At 33.8% G+C, this 23,675-nt stretch overlaps 1 protein-coding gene across 1 annotated transcript; it reads right to left on the bottom strand.

The window, feature by feature from the left end:
- Positions 1-1,412: 1,412 nt before the first annotated feature.
- On the bottom strand, positions 1,413-21,935 carry LOC138314988 (O-acyltransferase like protein-like). Its single transcript, XM_069255676.1, has 15 exons — positions 20,650-21,935; positions 19,712-19,926; positions 17,086-17,173; positions 16,220-16,310; positions 15,396-15,778; positions 13,619-13,807; positions 8,023-8,116; positions 6,583-6,690; positions 5,611-5,776; positions 5,064-5,143; positions 4,490-4,588; positions 3,577-3,706; positions 2,970-3,162; positions 2,555-2,697; positions 1,413-2,139 (listed from the first exon to the last, which is right to left on the bottom strand). The coding sequence occupies exons 1-15, from the start codon at positions 21,800-21,802 to the stop codon at positions 2,026-2,028; spliced, it is 3,246 nt and encodes a 1,081-aa protein (XP_069111777.1). The 5' UTR covers positions 21,803-21,935; the 3' UTR covers positions 1,413-2,025.
- Positions 21,936-23,675: the final 1,740 nt, after the last annotated feature.

Genomic DNA, 23,675 nt, shown 5'->3' with positions numbered 1-23,675 from the left:
ATAAATCACTACTTTGGATATTTAATGCTTTCCTGATAACGGAATTCCTTTTCTATGGCTAATTCGCGGCATACGAAAGAATCTCACGCCCCAATGACAAATTTTGAGGAAATAAAGATTGCAAAATAACAGTGAAATCACGTTGTATACGGGGGCTTGCTTGTTGTTAAAAATCAAGTGTACGTCAGCTTGGTTGACAATTGTACAGCGAAAGGGTTGGTGAGTTGAAAAGCGCAGCTTTTTAAGCCAAATATTCCTTTCTAAGTAGCAATATATAGCGTTCTATATGATTATCAAATTACTGATTGAAACGATACGCAATGTAGAATGGTTAATCATTTTGATTTTGATCAATTCAGGAAAAAAATGTTCCTTTCAATTCATTTAAGTCTGGACAACTAAAAGTATCAACGTATTAAAAGATTCTCTTTAGATATCTTTCTTGACATTAAAGCTACGTCGTCGGGAAAATAATAAGGAGCGTGTGCAAAACTTTAACATCACACTCGAGCTCTGTAGAGAGAAGGGCAGAACAATAACTGTTATTGATAAGGTCGAAAAAATCCACATTTTCAGGAGTAATGTTGTAACGAACAATAGTCGATTCAAAAAAGATATCTAAAGATAATGTTTTAATACTTTAATACATTCCTCCCTCAAATTGATACACTCCGATAAAGAATTTAACAAAATTGCCAGCAAACAAACAAACTGATCTTGTATACAAAATCTACAGACTAACCAACATTCATCATATTCGTCTGGTAGGTCTACTATTCCATTGACATCTTTACGTGAGATCTACGAACACATAGACGTCGGAAGAAAACTTTACGTCTGTCTTTTGGACGACTAGACGCTATCTGTTTTCAGAGACGAAAATGGAAAATTTTGAAAAAGGCTGAAATTTATTTTTGGGGGGGGAAATATGGAATTACAGATACCGGGAACCTATTTTCTGAAAGTCAAAAAGGCTGAATCAGGCCACGACAGAATGAAATTGGCCTTAACATGAACTTCCCTATAATAACCCGTCTAACGTGACGCTACCCAATTTGGAACGCTACCCAAAATGAAACACTTTTAAAATATGTGATACAGAATTTTCAGTTTACAATCTAAACCAACAATAACAGTCCTGAACAAAAATTAAGGTGCTGACTAATAACTGTGACAATTTTAATATGTCATTTTCTTTCCAGTTGCTAATTATCTGTATTTAAAAATGAAAATAATGAAATTTTGAAAAACTCCGGGAAACGACGTCGTGCGACAACCCTAAAAACACCATATATTTGAAAATAAGGAAAATAAATGCTTAATGGAACATTTTTGAAAGACATGTGACTTAAATAAACTAAAAATGTTTGAACATTCTTTTAATGAATTCAAACATATTTTATCATGCCTGGCCATTTATTGATCAAACTTTATTTAGGACGTGTTCCATTTTGGGTACTCAAACCTGCTGAAACACGGGGCTGCACCGGGCATTGTTACAAGCTCTGTATTTATAAATATATGCACTGCTGACAAGTAAATAAATCATGAAAAGAATAATAAAAGCATCTATTTGTGGAATTTTAAGGAAAAAAAATCTGGATTAAACCACAAGTAAGAATTTTTTTACAATTATCTTCAAAAAACGTTCCAATTTGGGTAGCGTCACGTTATACAGCCCAAAAATGGTAACCTGGAACAATCTAGTAATTCATGATCAATATCACGAACAATAGTTCACAGTCGTTTTCATTGCGGTACCCCCCTACAGGTGACCCTGGATTCCTTTCTATTCCTCAATATTTGACGATGGGGGTTAACAGATAACATACGGACGCGATATATTATATGCTTGAACTAGATAATAGTTACAGATACATTAATTACATAAAATCTGTGAAAATATTGCAAAAATACTCTTTTTTGTGACAGGCCACCGCCTCGTTGATACCAATATCCGGTGTATGGGTACCCACAGTGTTAATAGTCTATGAGCGTCAATGAGAGTAAACCGTTCTTGGACAATTACATCCGTCCTGTCATTGATTTCATAATGCCCATGAAAGGGAATTCTATAGCTGTAGCTAGAACAAAGGCACACATCAGTGATATGGTAGTATGGCCAACTATAAGATACACCTGAAAATATATAAATATATATATTAATGATAAAAATTTGAATAAGAATTTAGTTACCAGTAGGTTCTAGTAACATTATGGGTTTATGATGAAGAATCCATATCGATTTCTTTCACAATTTTCTAATGGGAATTTTGACATAAATACCTTGAAGCATATAAGGCATTTAAAGTACCTGTATATCTGTCCCCTCCATCTCCTTAATAAAGATGTAACATTGATTACATAATATCAATGGATAATACCAATTTTTAGCATTTTGAATTGAATGTTGGGTTTAATACTCAACACGGTTTAACTAATGATCTAATATCTATTTTAATTTCAGCAATTAAACTTGTATTTAAAAATAAATCATTTTGGACTAAAAATATCTTTTAAAACATTTCATAATTCTAGAGTTAATCAGACTTACCAATCCAAAGTCATCTACATAGAAAAGAGAACGTCTTGAGAATCCATGAACGAGGATCACAATGGGATGGACCAGGTATATACAGTAGCCCAACCGAGACAATGGGATAAATCCTCCCCACGAAAGTAAAGAATTCACAATACCTAGGTAGGAATAGCAAATTAATATGAAAAACTATATAATTTAATCGCTTACATAAACTAAATCAATACTACTATGTACTTAATATCTCAATATATCATTTTGATGGATTTTAAAGATTTAGTTTTCGTTATCACAACAGTGAACAAAAATGAAACTCAAAGCATATAGAAAATAATGAACTACTAAGCCAGATTTAAGAAAAATCAAAAATAATACCCTGCCTCAGCTCCGGAAGAGACCGTCTCACGGTCAACCTTAGCCTCATACTAACCTCCCATTTTGTTGTGGCATGCAAATACGACCCAAGCAACACACATAGCCCATACAGGTCTGTCAAAGGACTCGTAAATGGCATTTTGTAGTCTGGTCCAGGGATCTCCACCTTCCATGTACACCGAGTACTTACAGTACTTAAGTGTGAGAGCCACTAAGGTAGCGATTGTCCATCCAGCAAACCCAATCACCTTAAACGAGAAATCACGTTTTATAGCATATGAATGTCATTCGTAATTATAATCAATCAAATATTTTTGATACAGCAATTTAAATTTGTTAAAATCCAAATATTTCAGTCAATTTCTGAGGTGCAATGATGGTTATAACCACCTGCTCAATTCATAAATTTCTTTTACGTATTTGTTATAAAAAACAATAATTCATATAATATCTTTAATATATCAACAAAAACCAACGCGAGTTTTGTGTCAGATGCTAGCAGAAAATTTAATGAGAATATCATATTCTTTAGTCATAAGTTAGTTTCGGAGTATCACTGGAATACACAAATGAAATTACAGCAAAATACCATTACATTTTGAATAAAACAGATTTTTGTGAAAAAGTCTAACTACAAAATAAACAAAAATGTTCACCACTACCTTACTTAATGGCTTCCTTGGCCGTTTCTTCAGGTAGACCCCAAATATAAGTCCGACCAAAAATGCACCAATTCGACACCAGGGGGCAATGTAGACATTTTTCAAATACCCATTGTCATCTTGAAGCCACCTGTGTAAGCATCAAACTAATTGTATACACTACTTTATTTTGATTTTTTCATATAAAATTGTTCTAAAAGAGCTAAAAAAACAATGGTGGTTGAAACCCCTACTCATTAAACAAGTAACTCTGTATAATCAAAAATTAATCAATTACGGGATAGGTTTTTCCACCCCGAACGTCTGTAAACCATCCACTTTTCAAATTACAATAAGTGTAGTATCAAAGCAAATAAGAACTGTGAAAAAAACTGCATTGTACATAAAGAGCAGTAACGAGAGAAACAAGTTAAATAGTAAGTGATTTAAGCAAACAGCGACAACTAGATACAGAAACGAAAGCAACGGAGACAACAACCGAGAAAACAACCGAGGAGATAACATCAGCAACAGAATGGACAGCAACAGCAATAAGGGAGACAACAACAGAAGAGACAACAACCTAGCATTATGGGAGACATCAAAAGCAAAAGGGAAACAAAAGCAACAGGGGAAACAAAAGCAACAAGGGAAATAAAAGAAACAGGGGAGACAACAACAGTACCTGGGGAGACAAAAGCAACAGAGGAAACAAAAACAACAGAGGAAACAAAAGCAACAGAGGAAACAAAAGCAAAAGGGGAGACAACAGCAACAGGGGAGACAAAAAGAAGAGAATTTTACCATCCTCAATAAAAACGCGTGTGACAACTACTAACAGTGTTAACGGTATACCAGAAACAACAACACCATCAAAACACTTAATTTCTTTCACAATGCGACATGTAAGAAATAGTAGATATAGAAGACTTACATCAGCAGGTCTCCGGTGTATTGGTACTGCTGCCAAGCGGTGATAATCATGCTACCGACCACTAAAGTGACAGTGGTGGCGATACCCATTCCTAATTTTCTGTCAATCAATCAAGACAAGACATAAGGGTTCGTTGTCATTGACTAATCAAATCGATTTACAATATATATAACATAAACATTTTCAACTATTCGATAGTTTTATAAAATTGATTATTTTTGTAAGTCTTAATATTTATTGAAATGTTTATTGGACGAGACAATTGAATGACTCAGGCTTAAAATCTATAATTTAAAAAAAAGATAGCGGGACTGGGAGATACCAACAGTCTCCAATCTACGGTAGACTACTGCAGTATTCACTTCTACATGTGACGTAACCAAACCACCTAGAGTCAACTATTAGATTGACCAAGATTGACAGTAGCCATCGAAAGATCTGGGTATTCTTGGATATTTAGGTTGTGTGCAATCTTTTATCGCTTCTGTATTTCATAGATCGAATGAGGATATTTCACTTGCTATACAGCAAACACCTTTAAAGTAATAATATACGTCAAAATATTTAAACTTACAACACCATCAGGAAAAGGAGAACCAGTGATACGATATAAAACTGCATATCCAGAGAAAGGTAAAAAGACCATTCCATACACTGAAACGACAAAACTAGGAGTGGAAATATTTGAGAATAATAGCTGCTTAAAGCATTTGTAAAGTTAGCAGAATATCGTTTTTAAAAACAAGATATTATAAACTTATAGTGTCATTGATACTCCTGATCTGGGAATCAAATAAGCATGTAGGTTTTAAACAAATACCATAATCTGTATTTAATGTGTTATATGTTTTACTACAAAGTTGGATTAGTGTGCGAACTTTTCATAGAGAATACCGCTAAAAGAGGCTAGTACTTGGAACTTGGTTCAGGGTTGGAAGCTATATTTTAAAAAGTTGGCAAAAAAGTTTGGCTTATACATTGGAAATCTAACCTGTTTAGGTTCTGTACGTAGAACTCTGCCATCCATCTCATGACTATTGCTATACCACTCAGTGAAATGAGGGGAGAGTAACTTTGATGGGTAGACCGGAATGGTATTTCGTGAGGATGTAAATGCTTACCTGTTCATTTGTTTTTACCAGGTTGTTGATGAACAATAGGTTAGTCCACCAGTTGTCGTTACAGTGTGTCACATATTCCAGGTTAACGGGCATCAGGGGGCCATACACCATGTGTGTAAATAGGGTTGTATAGACTAGTAACACTAATATGTAAACAGGCATCAATCTGAAAAAATGCATTTCAGTATTCCAATGCTGTTACCTAATACTATTTTGTAGTTGTATGAGGCAGGATAACTCTACATTCAAATTTCGAAATAATTACATATATTCTTTACTTCCGCATTGTGTCCGTTTTTTGTCGATAAATAGTTAGATGAATTATGCTATCCACACTTATCATGATATGGTATATTGTCAGCGAAGACGATGGTAATGTTTACCGATATGAGTACAGGACTATACTATCTTACAACAATATATCAATATATAGGTGTATTTTACTTAGATTCTTACCATTTCTGATAATAAACATGTGAAAAATAGTCATTTTTTCAAATATTTTTGAAAATATTTGGAAAGAACCATTGGGCCCTTTTTGACCCCAAAATATATTAGTACATCCCTGATTCAAGGTGGTTCAAAGATGCACTCTATGTTTTTAGATAAAACAAAGAAAATGCCAAAATTGTCAAAATTTCTACATTTTCATAATTTATGCATATTTTGAATGATAACCTTAACTGGAGCTGCAAAATTAGAAACTCTCATTACAATTAAATTAAGGATGAACTAGATATGTCAAATCCAACGATTTAAATACTAAAATACAGTTTTGAAAATTTGACAAGTTTGGGGGAGGGGGCCTTTCTCTATGCAGATCTAGGCAGTTTTGAAACAGTTTGCGGTGCGCATTTATAATGTAAAATATATTATTTATACTTTTTAATCTGGTCGTACATGGGTATATTCATAGAATATTTAAAGAAATCAAAATAAGCCAAACCCTCAAAATATACAGTAACAACTCACCTAAATATCCTGGTGACGAAATAAAAGGAAACGTATCTGACAACTTTGGATCCAGACATTTTTATCTTCTCTATGTGCTCCAGTTGTGTATATGTTAGCAAAGTCCCACTTTGTAACACAGAAATTGTTTGTAATAATATATAAACATACGGACATAATGATATAAAGTCAACAATGATACAACAAAAGGGAAACATAAAGCATTATAGATTTGTACTAATCAGGGTCAAATTATGTTACAGTTGTTATCTTGAAAAAGAATGAGTTTTGATAAACTTTCATCTATATCAAATGAAATGCAGAAAGCATTCATAATGCTTAATGCCTCAAGTTGATATATACACGTGTTTCATAATATTATTTGAATATCATGTAGAATCTGCTGACAGCAGAAGCTTTGAATTGGATAAGACAATTGTCTTTGAACACCATCTGAAAATAATTCAAGAATGTAAAATATATATATATATCTAGATAATTTCAATTAAATTTCAAGAGGAAAATTTCTTTTTATTCTTTTCCTAAGGATGTTTCCTATTTATCTTTTCTGTAATTTTCTCTACTAATAGTACCGATCATTAAGAATAAACAAAAACAATAACCTGCTGTATGAACGTTAAATTATACAAGTTCAAACCATTGTGAAAAAATATGTAAACGTTAGTGGTACGCAATGCTTTTCTGCTACAAATTTATGGGTTCATGCCTTAAAAATCATTATTTGTTGTATAATCGAGTTCATAGAAAAAATACATAAGTAACAGTATTGCAAACAAAGCAACGATGGTAATTCTTCATTATGGGCAAATGTCTTTTGGACCTGTCCAACAATTAAAAATATATGCGTATACAAAACCTCCTACTAAATCAATTCAGACGCATACAACTCTTATCTTCTTTAAATGTGCGACTGCTTCTGTGAATTATTACGATCAATCTATACATTTCTTTATCAATGGCACGAATATATTAGATCTCCCACTTTGTATTTTACCAATATATTTAGAGATAAAGACATAAGTAATATTTTTAGAACTTAAAACAATGCAATTTGAAACAATCCAAAGTGCTTTAAATCTAGGACTAACCAACGCAGTTTGAAGTGTGCTTAGGTTACCACATAATTGTGTAACGCATAATTTCAAGTGTTTTTTCAAGTGCGTTATATTTTCAGAGTTGCTTAAATGAAGCTCTATCATCATTTAGCAGATATATTACAACAGGAATGGAAAATAAGATGACCACGGATATATGAATATTTACAGAATTAACAAATACGTTTTCCTATTTGTCAACATACGTCGTACTTATGATTGTATTAATTTGATCAGAAAGAATGTTGTACAAGTACACATTAAACATAACATTTCAAATAATAGTTTGTAGATTAATATTCATTAAAGTAGCAATACTTATGAGAGGATAATTTTACGATCATACCTCATCATTAAAAAGGTGTCAACAGGAGTTCCTGCGCTGATAAGTATTTGAGCCGTAAATCTTTGCATCATTGTCATCACATCATCTGGATTAACTGAAACATATATAACATACATGTCAAAAAAAAAGAAGAAAACAAAAACAAAACTCGAAAATGTATGTAAAGGTGTCCCACCGCCGACAGAGCATAAATGGTACTCATCATTTGAACATTACTCATCATTGGAACAAATCATGTATAAATGGGTCTAATTAATGCAAAAAAATAATTTATTATTATTCATTTTACTTTTGGTGCATGCGTACTCAGTACTTCATTTCCTATAGGACATAGCTTCATGGATTTTTTCGTGAAGCAATTGATTTAAAAAAAAATATTTTTATCGTGAGGTAAAATTAGGAGCTAAATTTTTCAATGATGGTAATGGTGTAAAGTATGTAACTTTCGTAGCTGAAGAAAAATACTAATATCATTTGTCAGCGTTGGAGCATCTTACTTTACTAATAAAGACTATTGTACACTCAATATCGTATGATATATTATACCTCATGTTAATAAGCTAAATACGACAATAACAAAGAAATACATCGTAGTTCCACCACGGGAAAACAATCATCCTCTCTTTCAAACGGAGTTATCTCGCATTGGATTGTACACAAACGAGATGCGAACACAAATTGTCCATAAACGTTTATTTTATGTACTTTTGATTGCAAAATCTAAACAAAAACTTGTATAATGAAACTAAACAAAATAGAATCACAATATACATTTCTTCATCATCAAGCATGATCAAGAAAGTATACTCGATATGACAGTGTGCGAACTATTTTGTACGGTTACCGGATGTTGCGATGGCCGAGGCGATACAAAATTGTCATGCATAGTCAGGACGAGTATAAAATGCCGAATTTAGTCTAAATAAGACGGATGTTGACATCTTAAATACACTTTGCTACAAGAGATAATACCCATATCATTCTATGATTGTTTTCCTATGTTTGATTCGTCGCAAATCTATCAAAAATATCAATAATCACCTGCGATTCTTCCGATGTCGAAGCAAAATGATCAGTCATTTTCCATCTGTCATTCCATTATCTGCAATAGCGCAAATATTATGTTGCAAAACTGAAGATTGAAACCACTACTGGCAAGTTTCGAGTTTCCTGGCTGTCAAATGTCATGCAAATTGTATTTACGGACCGAAACTATATATGCGGTCGAACACAGAAAGTGAACGAGTTGTTATGAAAACACTGTCAGGTTATTGCGAAATTATATCTCGAACAAGTACAGGTTGTTGTGTTATACGCGATTTGTTTTAAATGAAAGACCTGTTGTGTTAGATGTTTTAATCGAGTCCTAAAGTTGTATGTGCCATAATTTTCACACACAGAAATCGGGAAAGTAATCAATAAGTTATACAACACCATATGATATACACAATATGAAATAAATATATTTAAATTTGTAAATTAGCATTATTGCCAAAAATAGGGATTGTGCAAAAACAGAGAGTACATATTTAGTCAAACCGAGAAGCTAAATAGTGGTTTAAATCTCATTTCACATGTTCACACTTATTAATCAGTCATTGTAAAGTGACCCCTTTGACATGTTTAATCTGGATACACATGTATAAAACTTCAGTATCATCTTCATTAATACTAAAGTTTTAAAGGTGTTATACATGTTTGTCACATTATTTCATCATGATGTGTAGCTTTCAATAGATTTCTAACAAACAGTCTTTTTTCATTTTTTTTATTCAATATTACATAATATAATACAGTGTCCCTTCAACAGAAGGCCTCTCGTTCACATTTCCATATTTCTATATAGCTTCCCTCTCTTTCAGCAGCTCTCAATATTATTATTTATATATTAATATAATCCTTGTACTTTTCTTAATTTGAGTTTTTAATTTTAAACATTCTTAACATTGTTATATTATTATATGGAGTTCCGGTGACTCCTATTGCAACTTTATTTTTTACTTTAGGAGAAATTATTCTGCACACACAAGCAATTTACATGCCTGATACAAACTTATATCTAAACTAGCAAAATTCTGTAACACCAAGCATAAGAAAAAAAAGTTACCGCCGCTCGTCATAGACTTGCTTTATCCTCCCTAATAACGCCAAGCGACCAGCCAATACACCACCGCAGGAGCAACGGCATATCAAAACCACCAAGGTAAAGCTAGTGAGGCTCCCTGACTAAACAACAAACCCAGTAAGGGATCAGATGACCCTATCCTTGATATCCACATCTATGATGCTCTTTCGGACGACAGCGAGTTTGGTGACAGCACATTTAACTCCACCAAACAACCTACTTTAACCTACTAGTCCTGTCAATCCGACAAACTATCCTCAGGGAGCATTATAGTGACAAACACTATCATACGATAGAACATACGCGGATTTAAAGCGAACATAGAAGAACTAAAACATCTTACACAAACAAAGAACCCATCCAGAATCTGCCTTTAAGAAATAATGCTGAAAGACACCATCAATCTCAGACAATTTACACTATACACAAAAACTCCAACAACAGATAGCCGCGCATCAGATGGTGTGGCGGTGGCGGTGCATAAAAACGTCCCACACAGACACATTCAGCTAAATACCACCTTGCAAACAGTTGCGCTATAAATGCAAATCTTCACCGAAAAACAACAGTCTGTTCTATATATTTACCTCCAAATACTCTATTTACTTGTGATGAATTGAGTAACATCGTATCACAACTACCAGTGCCATATATTATCATGGGTGACTTTAACGGTCATAATAGCCACTGGGGCTCCCCAGGCACTGACGATAGAGGTAGACGTAATCGAAGAGTTTATTATTAAAAACAGCTTATGTCTTTATAACACCAATATCCCAACATATTTACACCCTGCCTCTGGCTCGCTTATCCACATTGATCTATCGTTGTGCCATCCATCAATTCTTCTGGATTATGATTGGAGGGTCAACGATGATCTTTGTGGGAGCGATCACTTTCCAATTATACTAAAAAACATAGGGTCACCAAAACTTGAGGAGCCTATTCCTCGTTTGAATCTACATAAGGCGGACTGGGTTCAATTTCTTTTATTCCAGTAGTTGAACAAACTAAATTTCTTGGACAAATATTTGGTTCGAAACTGTCATTTGTTCCACATATCAAACATCTGAAGGATAAGTGCTCGAAGCCGCTGAACATTTCCATTCTGATTGGGTTGCAGACCATGAAATGCTTCTACGTATCTATCGGGCACTTATTAGATCAAAACTTGACTTCGGTTCGATTGTCTATGGATCGGCTCTCAGCTCCTATCTGCAGATTCTTGACCCCATACAGAATCAGGGACTGCGTCTCGCACTTGGAGCGTTTCGAATAATACCTGTGAAGAGTCTCCATGTGGAAGCTAATGAGCCATTATCCTTACAGCATGCTGGTTTTCTGGAACTAAATATAAATTTCGACACCATTGACAAGTACACCGTATCGGATGTACCGCCGTGGCTCATTGAAACACCTAATATTAATTAATCTCTACATGAGAGGGCAAAATCCAGTGCATTACCCGAAGAACACAAATCCTCCTTTCGGGAGTGCATAAGGGCTTTCCCTGATCATTTTCAGATCTACACTGACGGCTCAAAAGATGATGATAATGTTGCGGCAGCATGCTGTAAATCTAATCACTGCTCCTCTATCCAACTCCCGGATGTTGCCTCCATTTTCTCTGCGGAAGCATGTGCTATTGGTCTGGCGCTTGACCATATCGTAGAACACCGTATTGAAAAGGCAATCATCAGTTCCGACTCTCTTTCGGTCCTGCAGGCTTTGAAATCAAGAAACCCTAGAAACACATTAATCCAAAATCTCTTGATCCGAACATTTCGATTGTCTTCTAAAACTCAAATTACTTATCTCTGGATTCCAAGTCATATGGGTACAAATGGGAATGAAAAGGCCGATAAAGCAGCTAAGACTGCTTTTCGCCTAGCACAAACAGATTTGAAACTACCTTACACCGACATCAAACCTTACATTCAGTCAGGCATTAAACACCATCGGCAACAAAGGTGGTCTACCGAAACAAACAATAAACTGTTTAAAATACAACCTACACTTAATCCTAATCTGTCCAGTCGGAGAGACCGCAGAGAGGAAGTTGTTCTCTCTCGGCTCCGAATTAGACACACATATTTTACACATTCCAATCTATTACGAGGGGAGGTTCCTCCTACATGCCATGTATGTGATTCTCCTCTCACAGTGGAGCATGTTTTATTGCATTGTATTGATTTTAAACACATAGGAGATAAGTATTATAATGTCTCTGACATGTACACTTTGTTTCATGCCGTAAGACATCATCGTATTTTCAACGAGATCGGCATTTTTAACAAAATTTGAACGTTTTCTCATCGTATCTTATATTCATATCAACGCAACACTCGTTGTTTCATCAACATTGTGTATGAGTTTTCTCATGTATTTTAGCCAAAACTATTTTATCCTATGCAACTCCTTCTATTATCTTTTGGATGCAGTCCTTGTTTATATCCTAATTCTAATGCCTGCCATGTAGTTTGGCCCTGAATGACCATAGTTGTCGATGGGCAGTAAAACTCAAAAAAAAAGAACAAAAAAAAGTTATAGACGGTTATTCAACAGAACAGATACAGAATTGTATATATGACTTGTAGTTATATAGGATTCATGTACTAGTGAGATTTTCATGTAACTTAGCATAACAATATTACTTAAGTAGAAGTATGTTCGTGACAATAAGTGGTCAAATCACTAAATAGGATGTGTTCCCTGACAGTTATTATAAAATGATTGATACTGTACGTCCATGTATTTCTATATAAACTAAGATTTCGAAAGTAAACGGGATCACTCTTACGGAATCCACGAATAAACACCAGAAGCTACCAACCTGTGTTTTGAGTCCTACATATCCACACTACAACAGAACATACAACAAAACCTACAGAACTTCAATATTCCACATCTCTAGTACCCGTATACAATTAAAAGTTGGCCTACTCAACAACAGTCGTTGTCAACTTTGTCTATGGATTATTTACAAACTAAGTAGGCTATGATTATGGCAATGGTCTAGTTCTATTACAGAGACACCGATTTGCTTCACTGATCAGACTAGCTTAAGATTCCAACAAGAATTGCTCTATAAAACTGCAAATTTCAACATGGTAGCAAGATCGACTGTTGATTTCAGGTATATTTTTCAAGAAAAATAACACTATCGCTTTATACATATTACTCATGACTCTCCCTGAAATTAAATGCATATTCAAGATTTATTTTAACGTAAGAATAGGCACGATACTAAACATAGCTGCATTTGCTGGGCTTTAAAACTTACCTCATTCTCAACTTAGAATATTTGTATCGCTTCTGCCATCGCAACATCCAGTAACCTTACAAATGAGTTCGCACACTGTGGATATTAGCAACCGTAGCAGAAACATTACACACGAGCTTGACATGTAATGATATCTTCAGTATCAGTAGGTACCATTTTAATGGTAAGTATGTAGTTCCCGTTCTTACCTAAAGGCCATACTTGATCGGAGTCTTTGAAGAAACCCAGTGAGACACTGTGAGCCAGAATTACCCATGAAATGCTTAGAAATCGAATTCCGTGTAGGCAATGTATGGAACCGGGTGACGCCTCTGCTTTCAGTATCCTGGGGATGTTGGCTTGTAAGGAAAATGCCTTAATTATCTTGATTCCTAAACCTGTGTTTATGAAAGAAATAAATGTATTTCATGGAGATAGTTTGTATAGTTATTACATTATATTTTATCTATTGGACAATATTGTCGGTCTTACATAGGCTACAGTATAACTATTGTTACACAGTACGATGTCGATCTGAACTTTTTTTCACGACTACTATTACAAGCTCAATACTCTTTATAACAAATATGTAGTTAGCTTACAAGCTTTTTTTAAATTAATCTTACGCGAATCTGTTTTTCAATGATTCTCAACTTGCGCCAGTTTGCAAGCATGAACTTTATGCTGACCTACATCATTCACATTGGTTGAGATATCCCTTTCTTTATATATGAAGTTGCTAGGAAAATATATTTTCAGTATGATATACATGTGGAACACTTTCTTTTTTAATTTTCTCTTTCTTTATTCTAACCGAACACCAGTGGTGTTTAGTGGTGATCATATTTATTAATAAATGAGTGATTCTATTTTTGTCTGATTTCGAAAAAGCAACATTTCCCCTATTGATATCCAAACTATTTTACAAAGATTTAATACCAGAACTTTTTCTTTAAAAGGTTGAATCTGGAAAAAATGAAAAATTGGCCAAAAAATGTGAACTCAAAGGGGTAGCTAGCGAATGTTACTATTCTGAGAAAAAATAAGAGTTCTAATTAAACATAATTGCTATATTATTTAAAGAGGACCACTGTACAATATGTACAATATCAATTCTGCAAACATACATATCTAACAACTCATTAGGAATTTGTGGCTTTAATCTACCCTATATACGATCAAAACAGCCAATTTGTTTCTGTTGAATTGGTATCTTTGAGTGGCAATAGCTCAAAAACGAGCACACGCACATTTTTTTTTTTTTTTTTTCTTGTTTTGTTGGGTTTTTTTTGTTGTTGCTATTTTTTTTTTTATTTTTTTTTTTTCCTCATTTTCTTCGGTGGTATGAACTTCTATTTCCACAAATCTTTATGAGAAACAAGTTAAATACAAGAAAGTTTTCTCAAAGGTGAACATCCTAAAGAAAAGTAATGAAGTATACAAGATTTTTCATACTGGATACTGACCTATTGAATCCTTAAAAATACTTATGGATTGATTGAAAAAAAAGTACATATTAACAAATAACATTACATAATATGTGTACCACTGAAATTATCAAAAGTAAGAAAGCAGTTATATCAATTTGTAATAGAATGTCTGAATAGGTGATACGGAGTAGTCTCCCTTTTACCTATTTTTATATTAGTTGTCTCCCCTAACCTGACATATTTTATGGCAATATTAACTACCTGGTATATATACACAATGTAATTTAATTATTTGCAATTACAAATATCAATTTATTTTGAATGGATATGAATGATTGAGAGGTAATGATGAATAAATGATGAATATATCTGTAAATAATGTGAAAGCGGTGAAAGTTTGTGTTCATGATTAGAATAATCTATTTAAACATGGAAATTTGTGTGCAAGTCCTTCTGTGAAAGGAACATAATGTTACTTATATGTCTGTTGAATATTTTTTTTTAAAGTATACAAGATGAGAATATTTAATATTGTATATATCATGAATAAACTTACTTTCTTCCCTATCTATCGACGTGTCTATCGTAACAGGCTTATGGGTTGGTACTGTCTGTTTCGTTACACCAGCGTCATTTGATGCACCGTTTGAATGGATGTCATTGTTCTGAGATGCAATGTTTGCTGCTTGGTCATCAGACTCTGATTGCAGGACATACTTATTAAGAACAACATTTATATTTGTGTGTTTGTTATTTTGTTCATCTATGTGAACGTCTTTTAAATCGTTCCTTTGTTCTTCAACATTTCCTTTTTGATGGGTTGTCTCCCCGGAAACATAGCCATCCGTTACCGTTTTTCCTCCGACAATTTCACGTGTTTCCATAGCAACATAAGCAGTCGCACATAGAACAAGGAATCCGAAAAAGCACAGAATAGATCTAGAAAAATGACATTCAATACAAGTATTTTGGTGATTTCTTTTGCAATGAAACCTCATCAATGTTTGTGTTTTTGTTGATTTTTTTTTTTTTTTTATTTTTTTTTTTTATATATATAAATTGTACATAGAACGGGGAACATACTATTTCTACTACTGTATACAAACAAAAACACCAGCATAATGAGGAGATATGGATAACTATGTATGGTTCCATGTTTACAGTGAAAAGAATCTCGAAATTTGAAATTGGTTTTAGAAGAAATTTTCAGGGATCACTTACTGAAGTGAATATTTTTATATTCCATAGTTTTGTCTAATATCGACAAAACGTGAAATGTTTCTACTTTAGCGTATGCCAAAGTATTTCACGTTTATATATACTTTTATCGCCCATGGATATGTAAATATATAAGTTTATATAAAAAACGTTCAAACCTACATGGTTATGATCGCTGCTGTGTCTTGTGTAATGTTCGTCTCCTGGAGACATTCTACTTTCTGCAAATTCGCGGTGGTGTTTTGAAATACATCTGTAAATGACAAAATCACACATTTTAGAGTAGCTACACTCTGTGGGTTACAATTAAGATTTATGCAAGAAATCTAATTTTAACAAACTAAAATTGGCGATCTGCCTTGATCGGTACATATAATATGGTTATCAATTTTCAGCGAAATCGCGAGCATGAAAAAATAGCTTTATATCTACATTTCTTTTCTGTATTATTTTCTTTTCCCTCAGAAGTATCTCCCATGCGAGAAGGTATTAATTGTGACGTCATCATTTTGTGAATGGAAATATCGTCCTTTGCTTTGAAAAAATTGACGTTCCAATAACAAACAAAATGAAATTAAAATCAATACCTACCCGAAAGAGCAAATATATACCAGGCCTTTTTACCCCTGCGGAATACGTTGAATGTAAGGAGTCTCATTATGCGTTGGATTATGAAATATTTTGGAATATCAGGTAAAAACCACGTGCGTCCGTTATTATTGGGGTCTTAAACGGTATATTTCAAATTTAGAACTTTTTATTAACGTGACAGATAAAGAATAGTCTAAAGTAATACACGATTAAATGTTTTATCCAAACATACAGCATTCAACGCAAAAATATATCTAATCTAATCTCCTTTTCACAAAGTACATATTCTTAAGCAATTTACTTTAAGACGGCGGTGTCTCGACAAATAACCACGTGGGCCAGGTACGTGTACTAACCGTAGGACGATGATTTTTATCCGAGTACTCTGACATTCACCCTTCTCTGACACCTGGCAAGTACGTACACACCAAACTTACCTAATTTAAGTAGTCCATATACGTCATCTTCTTTACATGTCTTAGGAACACATACTCCCCAAGTGATTCTTGGCTTTACACCAACTTTCTATATTCGAAAAAAAATATAATTGAATGTAATTTTTTCCATTCAAATGCATTAACATAAAAAACATTCAAAGTCAAGCCGAACAATAAAGATGTGCTGATATGGCGTTATATCTAGATGTTTACAGTGTTTTCATTGATTTGAAGTTTACATGGTAAGTGTTTTGTTTTTACTGTTTATTGGTTAGGTTTTAAAATCATTCTTTTGTTTATAAATGTGTATGTTATGTGCGGATGTGACTATTTCCTCTTACCTAAAGAGATAAATTCTCCTCTATAATGTAATGGCTTTAGTATATGTTAACGATTTCACTATACAGTAATATACCCGATGAACCATAGGTGGTCATTATCTATATTTACAAATTATGATATAAACACTAGTATTTTGTGATAGTTTAAGAAATATCGTGAAAAAGTTTCATTCCTATTTTCAGTGTCTCGTAAGCCGGATAAGGCTGGAAATATTGTGTTAATTTTTAAGCCATGGATTTTTAATTGTATTGTGGTTTTATGACGTTGGCCCTCAATAAAGTAATATTACAATTTATTATATGACTGTTGTTTTTACTGTATTTTGATTGGCCAGTACGTTTCTCCGAAGTATTCATCAACTGCGATATCAACCCCGAAATCGGCGGCGAAAAGCACGCGAGGTTACTGGACCAGTAACCTGTGTCAAAAATAGATCGAGGGAAATGCCCTTTTGATGTGACGTCAAAATCACTTTTGACGTCGAGCCGTACCCAAATATAGCGTAACGGAAGTCTCCTAATTTCAATGACGTCGGGATAATCTATTGTGACGTCATTATTATAGTCGGCAACATACAACGTTTATATGGCGGAAGGCAGCAAGTTTACTGCGATCAACGGTGATCAACTACGAACTTCTAAGGAAAACGTTCAAGAATCCCAGACGGGCAGTTGATGCAGCGATGAAATACTCCGGTTCTACCAGTCTAAAACATTAGCAAGAAGCATTTGGATGTTTACCATATACTACATGTAATGGATACACTAAACTTTTTTTTTAAAAGAACATTTGCAAATATCATCCTGTTTATTGTAGTCTTTTTGAATAGCCGGGTTAGTATCCTGTTAATGTCATATAATAAAACAGTTATCGACCTATTTTCAGGTGGATACGGTGAGTTATCAACCCTCGAAAATGATATAACCCTCGGCCTCCGGCCTCGGGATTTATCACTTACTCGGGTTGATAACTCACCGTATCCACCTGAAAATAGGTCGATAATTGTATAGTATTGTGACGGTGTTTGTAACCTTAAAGTTGTATTTTATGCAATTTACACCATCACAAAATGTCATAAAATATACAACGTGTGAATATGGTAAAATCACCAATATACTATTGACATAGTAGTAAATGTCACATGAAATATCACACGTTTTGAAAGAACCGCCACAGTCAACACCATGTTTCAAACTTTCGGGTAATATCGGAAAACCGAGTTGCATCACGTGACCAACATCCACAATACCCGTTTAATTTACAAAACTCGTTAAAAATAGGAGGGTTGAAAACTTAGAAAGGCGAAGAAAAATATATAGAACACTTTCAATGTTTGTTATTTTTTCTCTTAACAAAATGAGAAAAAGTCATATACCATACAACTTTAACGTTTTTAAAAAAATAACTCATCCATGTTTAGTTTTTTCCTTTGCCTTTTCCTGTCCGGCACAGACAATGAAAAGAGCTCCAGTTCACATTACACTAGTGTCATATACACATATAGAATAATGTTGATTTGAAACCTACCGTTCACATTACACTAGTGTCATAAACATATATAGAATAATGTTGATTTGAAACCTACCGTTCACATTACACTAGTGTCATAAACATATATAGAATAATGTTGATTTGAAACCTACCGTTCACATTACACTAGTGTCATAAACATATATAGAATAATGTTGATTTGAAACCTACCGTTCACATTACACTAGTGTCATAAACATATATAGAATAATGTTGATTTGAAACCTACCGTTCACATTACACTAGTGTCATAAACATATATAGAATAATGTTGATTTGAAACCTATCGTTCACATTACACTAGTGTCATAAACATATATAGAATAATGTTGATTTGAAACCTATCGTTCACATTACACTAGTGTCATAAACATATATAGAATAATGTTGATTTGAAACCTATCTTTCACATTACACTAGTGCCATAAACATATATAGAATAATGTTGATTTGAAACCTACCGTTCACATTACACTAGTGTTCATAAACATATATAGAATAATGTTGATTTGAAACCTACCGTTCACATTACACTAGTGTCATAAACATATATAGAATAATGTTGATTTGAAACCTACCGTTCACATTACACTAGTGTCATAAACATATATAGAATAATGTTGATTTGAAACCTACCGTTCACATTACACTAGTGTCATATACATATATAGAATAATGTTGATTTGAAACATACCGTTCACATTAAACACTAGTGTCATAATTTTTTATAGCATTATGTTGATTTAAAACCTACAGCTACATCAAGGTCCATATCCTCACTCGATAAAACCGCCCGGCAGTATTTCGACCTCACGAATCTCGGATCCCTCGGCGAGGATCTGGTGACGTTTCCAAGGACCTCATAACCGTTAATGTCGGATCTTACATTAACACACATGTCCATATCTCCAAGGAAATTAAGGTTTCCCCGTAAAACGCCATGGGGAATTTTCCCGATGGAATCAATCACTGAAATATTGAAAGCAAAGTTGGTATACGTCAAACAGTTGGTTATAGTGTTTGATTAACTCGGTTGTTTTATAGCATTACATGTTATGGCCATAATGATCAATGTACGGAATGTATCTTCAAAATTCATTTTACGCCAGATAAAAGTAAATATTAAAACATTGCACGATACACTATCATGTGATGTCATGTGATTATAAATAATTTCAAACAAAGAAACACGTGTATTAAATTGATATCTGGATAGTATTATCAATTTTTTCTGGATAGTATTATTTTTTTTTTTTTTACACTCTTTTCAATTTCAAGGTATTTAACAATTAACTTATTTCACATAAAAATATATACATTATAAAATACAGATTTAATTTAGTTCAGTATTATAACTAGTAAACTAGGTATATCGTTTTGTAGATGAGTTACACATAATGTACTAATACAGTGTGGATGCTGTTAACATACATATATCCTGTTTGTTTATTTGATCATTGTCGTTGTTATAGGCAAGATAAAATTTCTTTTCTACCAACTAAATTATCAAAACCAAATATTAAGGCATTTATATAGTAGTGGAAACCGATAGTCCGGACACCGATAGTCCGGAAAACTCACACAACCCGGACGGAAATATCAGGAGCCGGATTACCGTAACTTTACATATCGATTAAAATCGTCCCGATTTAGGCTGGGTAGATTATCGAGGGTTCACTGAAATACACTTACTCCTTAATGCCCATATTCTGCCTGCTTTTGCCGCATCCAGCATGTCTAAAACATCTTGATAGCAATCACCATCGATAGCGTCCTCCTCAGATGAACTGTTGTATGGTAAAAACTCGCGAGCTTCAGTTGAAGCTAGCATTGACTGAATCATGGCAAGAAAGTCAACATCTCCAATAACATCTACGTACGTATTCGAAGAATCACTGTAAATTGATGAAATATTCCCACCAATCTCTTTCATGTAGTTGATTATAAAGTCTGCTTCGATGAATTTAAACGCCGACTGGATCAATGGATTTTGTTGTCCTCTAAAACCGTTTATGACTGTTGCGAAGAGAAACAATGTGTCGCCATTATAAAGATCATCGAGAACATGTTTGCTAGCGTTATACGATCTAGAGATGAGTCTCTCTATATTTGAGCTTTCGATTACCAACTTCACTATTGATAATGTATTATTTTGGTCATTTAGAAAAGCGTCTCCTTCTGTAACGATACGCTCTGGCAGTCCTGATTTTAGAAAACCTTGGCTCAGTTCATCAACGACAATATCCATAACAGTTTGAAAAGTAGGCGTGGAAGCTACGTACGCGGACATCTCTATTGCCTTATTCAAAAGAATGATAAAAATGGTAGAGTCATTCTCTTGTCGATAATTTTGAATCAGAGGCTTAGCGATTGTTATACTTCTTGTCACGGTCTTGACATAGTTGAATTCTGATCTGATCTTCTGGATGTCTTCATCCGAGAGAGGTTTGGATGAGTTCAAATTAACATTGGCACGCACCATAGCCACTCCTGTCTCATCGACGATCACTCCAGCTATGCCTCGTACAATCTCGTCACGAAGAAAATCTGGTAAAGATGTCAGCGCGTACCAAGAAAATGCATTGAGTAGCTCTTGAGTCACTACTGGATTTCCAGACGAAATGTTTTTGGCTAAATCCTCAGACGCTCTAATTGACTCATACACGTAATGTGCTTCGTCCTCGTGAGTAAGGAAGTAGTTTGCAATCAAAGACGCCTCTGCAGTATGCGATAAATTCTGACCACCTATATCTATTATGTCAAAACTACTACTTGGCGGTGACAATATGATAAAAATCACAAAAAACATCGCTGTGAAAAAGCCAAATATACCGTGTTCCATCATATTGATGAATTTGAACTATCCAAACAAAATATCACAATACGTATAGTCGAATATTTCAATATACGTCTAACGTATATGTATAATGCATTCTATCAATACCATAGGTTTTAACACATCTCCAGGTATATTTCAAATACAGTGCCTCGTCGTACTGTAATGCTTTAGATATGTATAGCGGTAAAGTACTAATTGGTCATGTAACTAACCTTTCTGACCAATGAAGAATGTTGCCTCGAGAAATTATCACATTAATGACACTATATATAGCGGATACATTTAAATCAGCAATTATTCTATAATGGGCAGCTCAATTACCCATTAAGTACATTTATGTAACGCGACAACACGTATTACTATTATACACGTAGCATAAATATGGCTTGTTTGACTGCAGGTTTAGTACTTATGCATTAAGTTGATATGTGCCGTAACTGTACGAATATTTTGACATGCTATTTTCACTTCAGTAATCTATTAAAAAACACCAGGTTTGGTGAATTAAGCTGTGAAAATCATTCAAATACACAGACAAACATTTAGGATGCCTTGTGAACATTGGTTACAACGCATCATATGTCTTATGTTTGTTAATGTGGAAACACACAAGCAGAAATCACTTAACAAATGCATGTACTAATAACACTGTAAAATTGTCAAATGAAATTGTAGACATAAACTTTGCTTCATGGTTTGATCGCTTCGCTGTAGATATCAATCTAGTGATTTTTGGCAGTACTACCTTTTCAGCTCTTATTTGTACTTGTAAAATTAAAACCTATGCACATTACAATGCTTACATTTATGCTTGATTATTTCTAAAATAAACAAAACTATCAAAATAGCAAGAATTAGCAAACATTTGTTTGCATAAATCCTGGATATTTTTAAAGTTTTCTCTGACAGCTAGAGCTACGATAAGGAATAAATTCCGAAAACAAAAATGAATCATGAATTTTGATTTATTCTTTTTTTTAATACAAGAACTTAAATTTTAATAGCTAGAGATTTTTCGAACCATTTCCCGCTGCGCATACGCTTTAAAACATAAATATGCAACGAATAAACGTGGCTTAATTAATCTAATGAGATTGTTGCGAAACCAACAATAATATAAGAAGAGATATGTGACGTTTCGATGGCTAGTGTGATAAGTGTACACTGTTACATTCATCAGACAAACTTAATTTGAGAGCTTAACATTGCTACAAAATGTAGCTAGCGTTTATTTCTGTTATATTTCTGGTGGCTTCAACTTAAAATTGAAATGCACAATTTCACCTGAAAGATACATGTAGCCTAAAAAATCCATACCGAAATCAATGATTTTTTATAGCTATTATCCCCATCCCAACCTCAAATTGCAATAATATTGCATAGTGTAAGTTGGGAGTAAATTCCGGTTATGACGTCATCAAGATGGCCGCCATCTCGATTTTTACTAGAAAATAAAGAACAGTCATAACACGGACAAATTATCCAATATATGAAGAGATTTGTATGCAGTAAATGGAAAAATTGGATTTTGAGCGGCGACGTGGTAGGTTTTTTTAGCATTTTTTTCTTCGTATTTTTATTTATTTGACCTGACACAACAAAAATGTTTTTCAACCGCAACCTGTTTTTCGTTATTAGTTATCACATTTAAATAGATTTGTTAAAATTGTCTCAACAATAAAAATCAATCAAATCTATATACAAAAGGGAATCATCGTTATACCATCATCAGGTTTACAAAAAATACTGGTTGCGTATACTGTGTATATATTTGTTGTTTGTCGAATTCTATGCAGTTAACTGCTGTATTGGAATTTCCTAAATATAACATTGGCTATTGAAGATTCATAAGTAGATAACTTGAATGCAAAGTTGGCTA

Source organism: Argopecten irradians, chromosome 2, assembly GCF_041381155.1.
Source record: "Argopecten irradians isolate NY chromosome 2, Ai_NY, whole genome shotgun sequence".
NCBI classification, from domain to species: Eukaryota; Metazoa; Mollusca; class Bivalvia; order Pectinida; family Pectinidae; genus Argopecten; species Argopecten irradians.
The sequence above is the reverse complement of the archived record's forward strand: the minus strand, read 5'-3'. Positions and strand labels throughout refer to the sequence as shown.

Bases quoted from the DNA above. Each gene is read 5' to 3' on its own strand.
- LOC138314988 (XM_069255676.1), bottom strand. From the start codon at position 21,802: ATGATGGAACACGGTATATTTGGCTTTTTCACAGCGATGTTTTTTGTG. The intron at 8,117-13,618 runs GTAAGAACGGGA...TATATGTTTCAG, and splicing joins CGATCAAGTATGGCCTTTAG to TTAATCCAGATGATGTGATG. The intron at 3,707-4,489 runs GTAAGTCTTCTA...ATGCTTACACAG, and splicing joins TACACCGGAGACCTGCTGAT to GTGGCTTCAAGATGACAATG.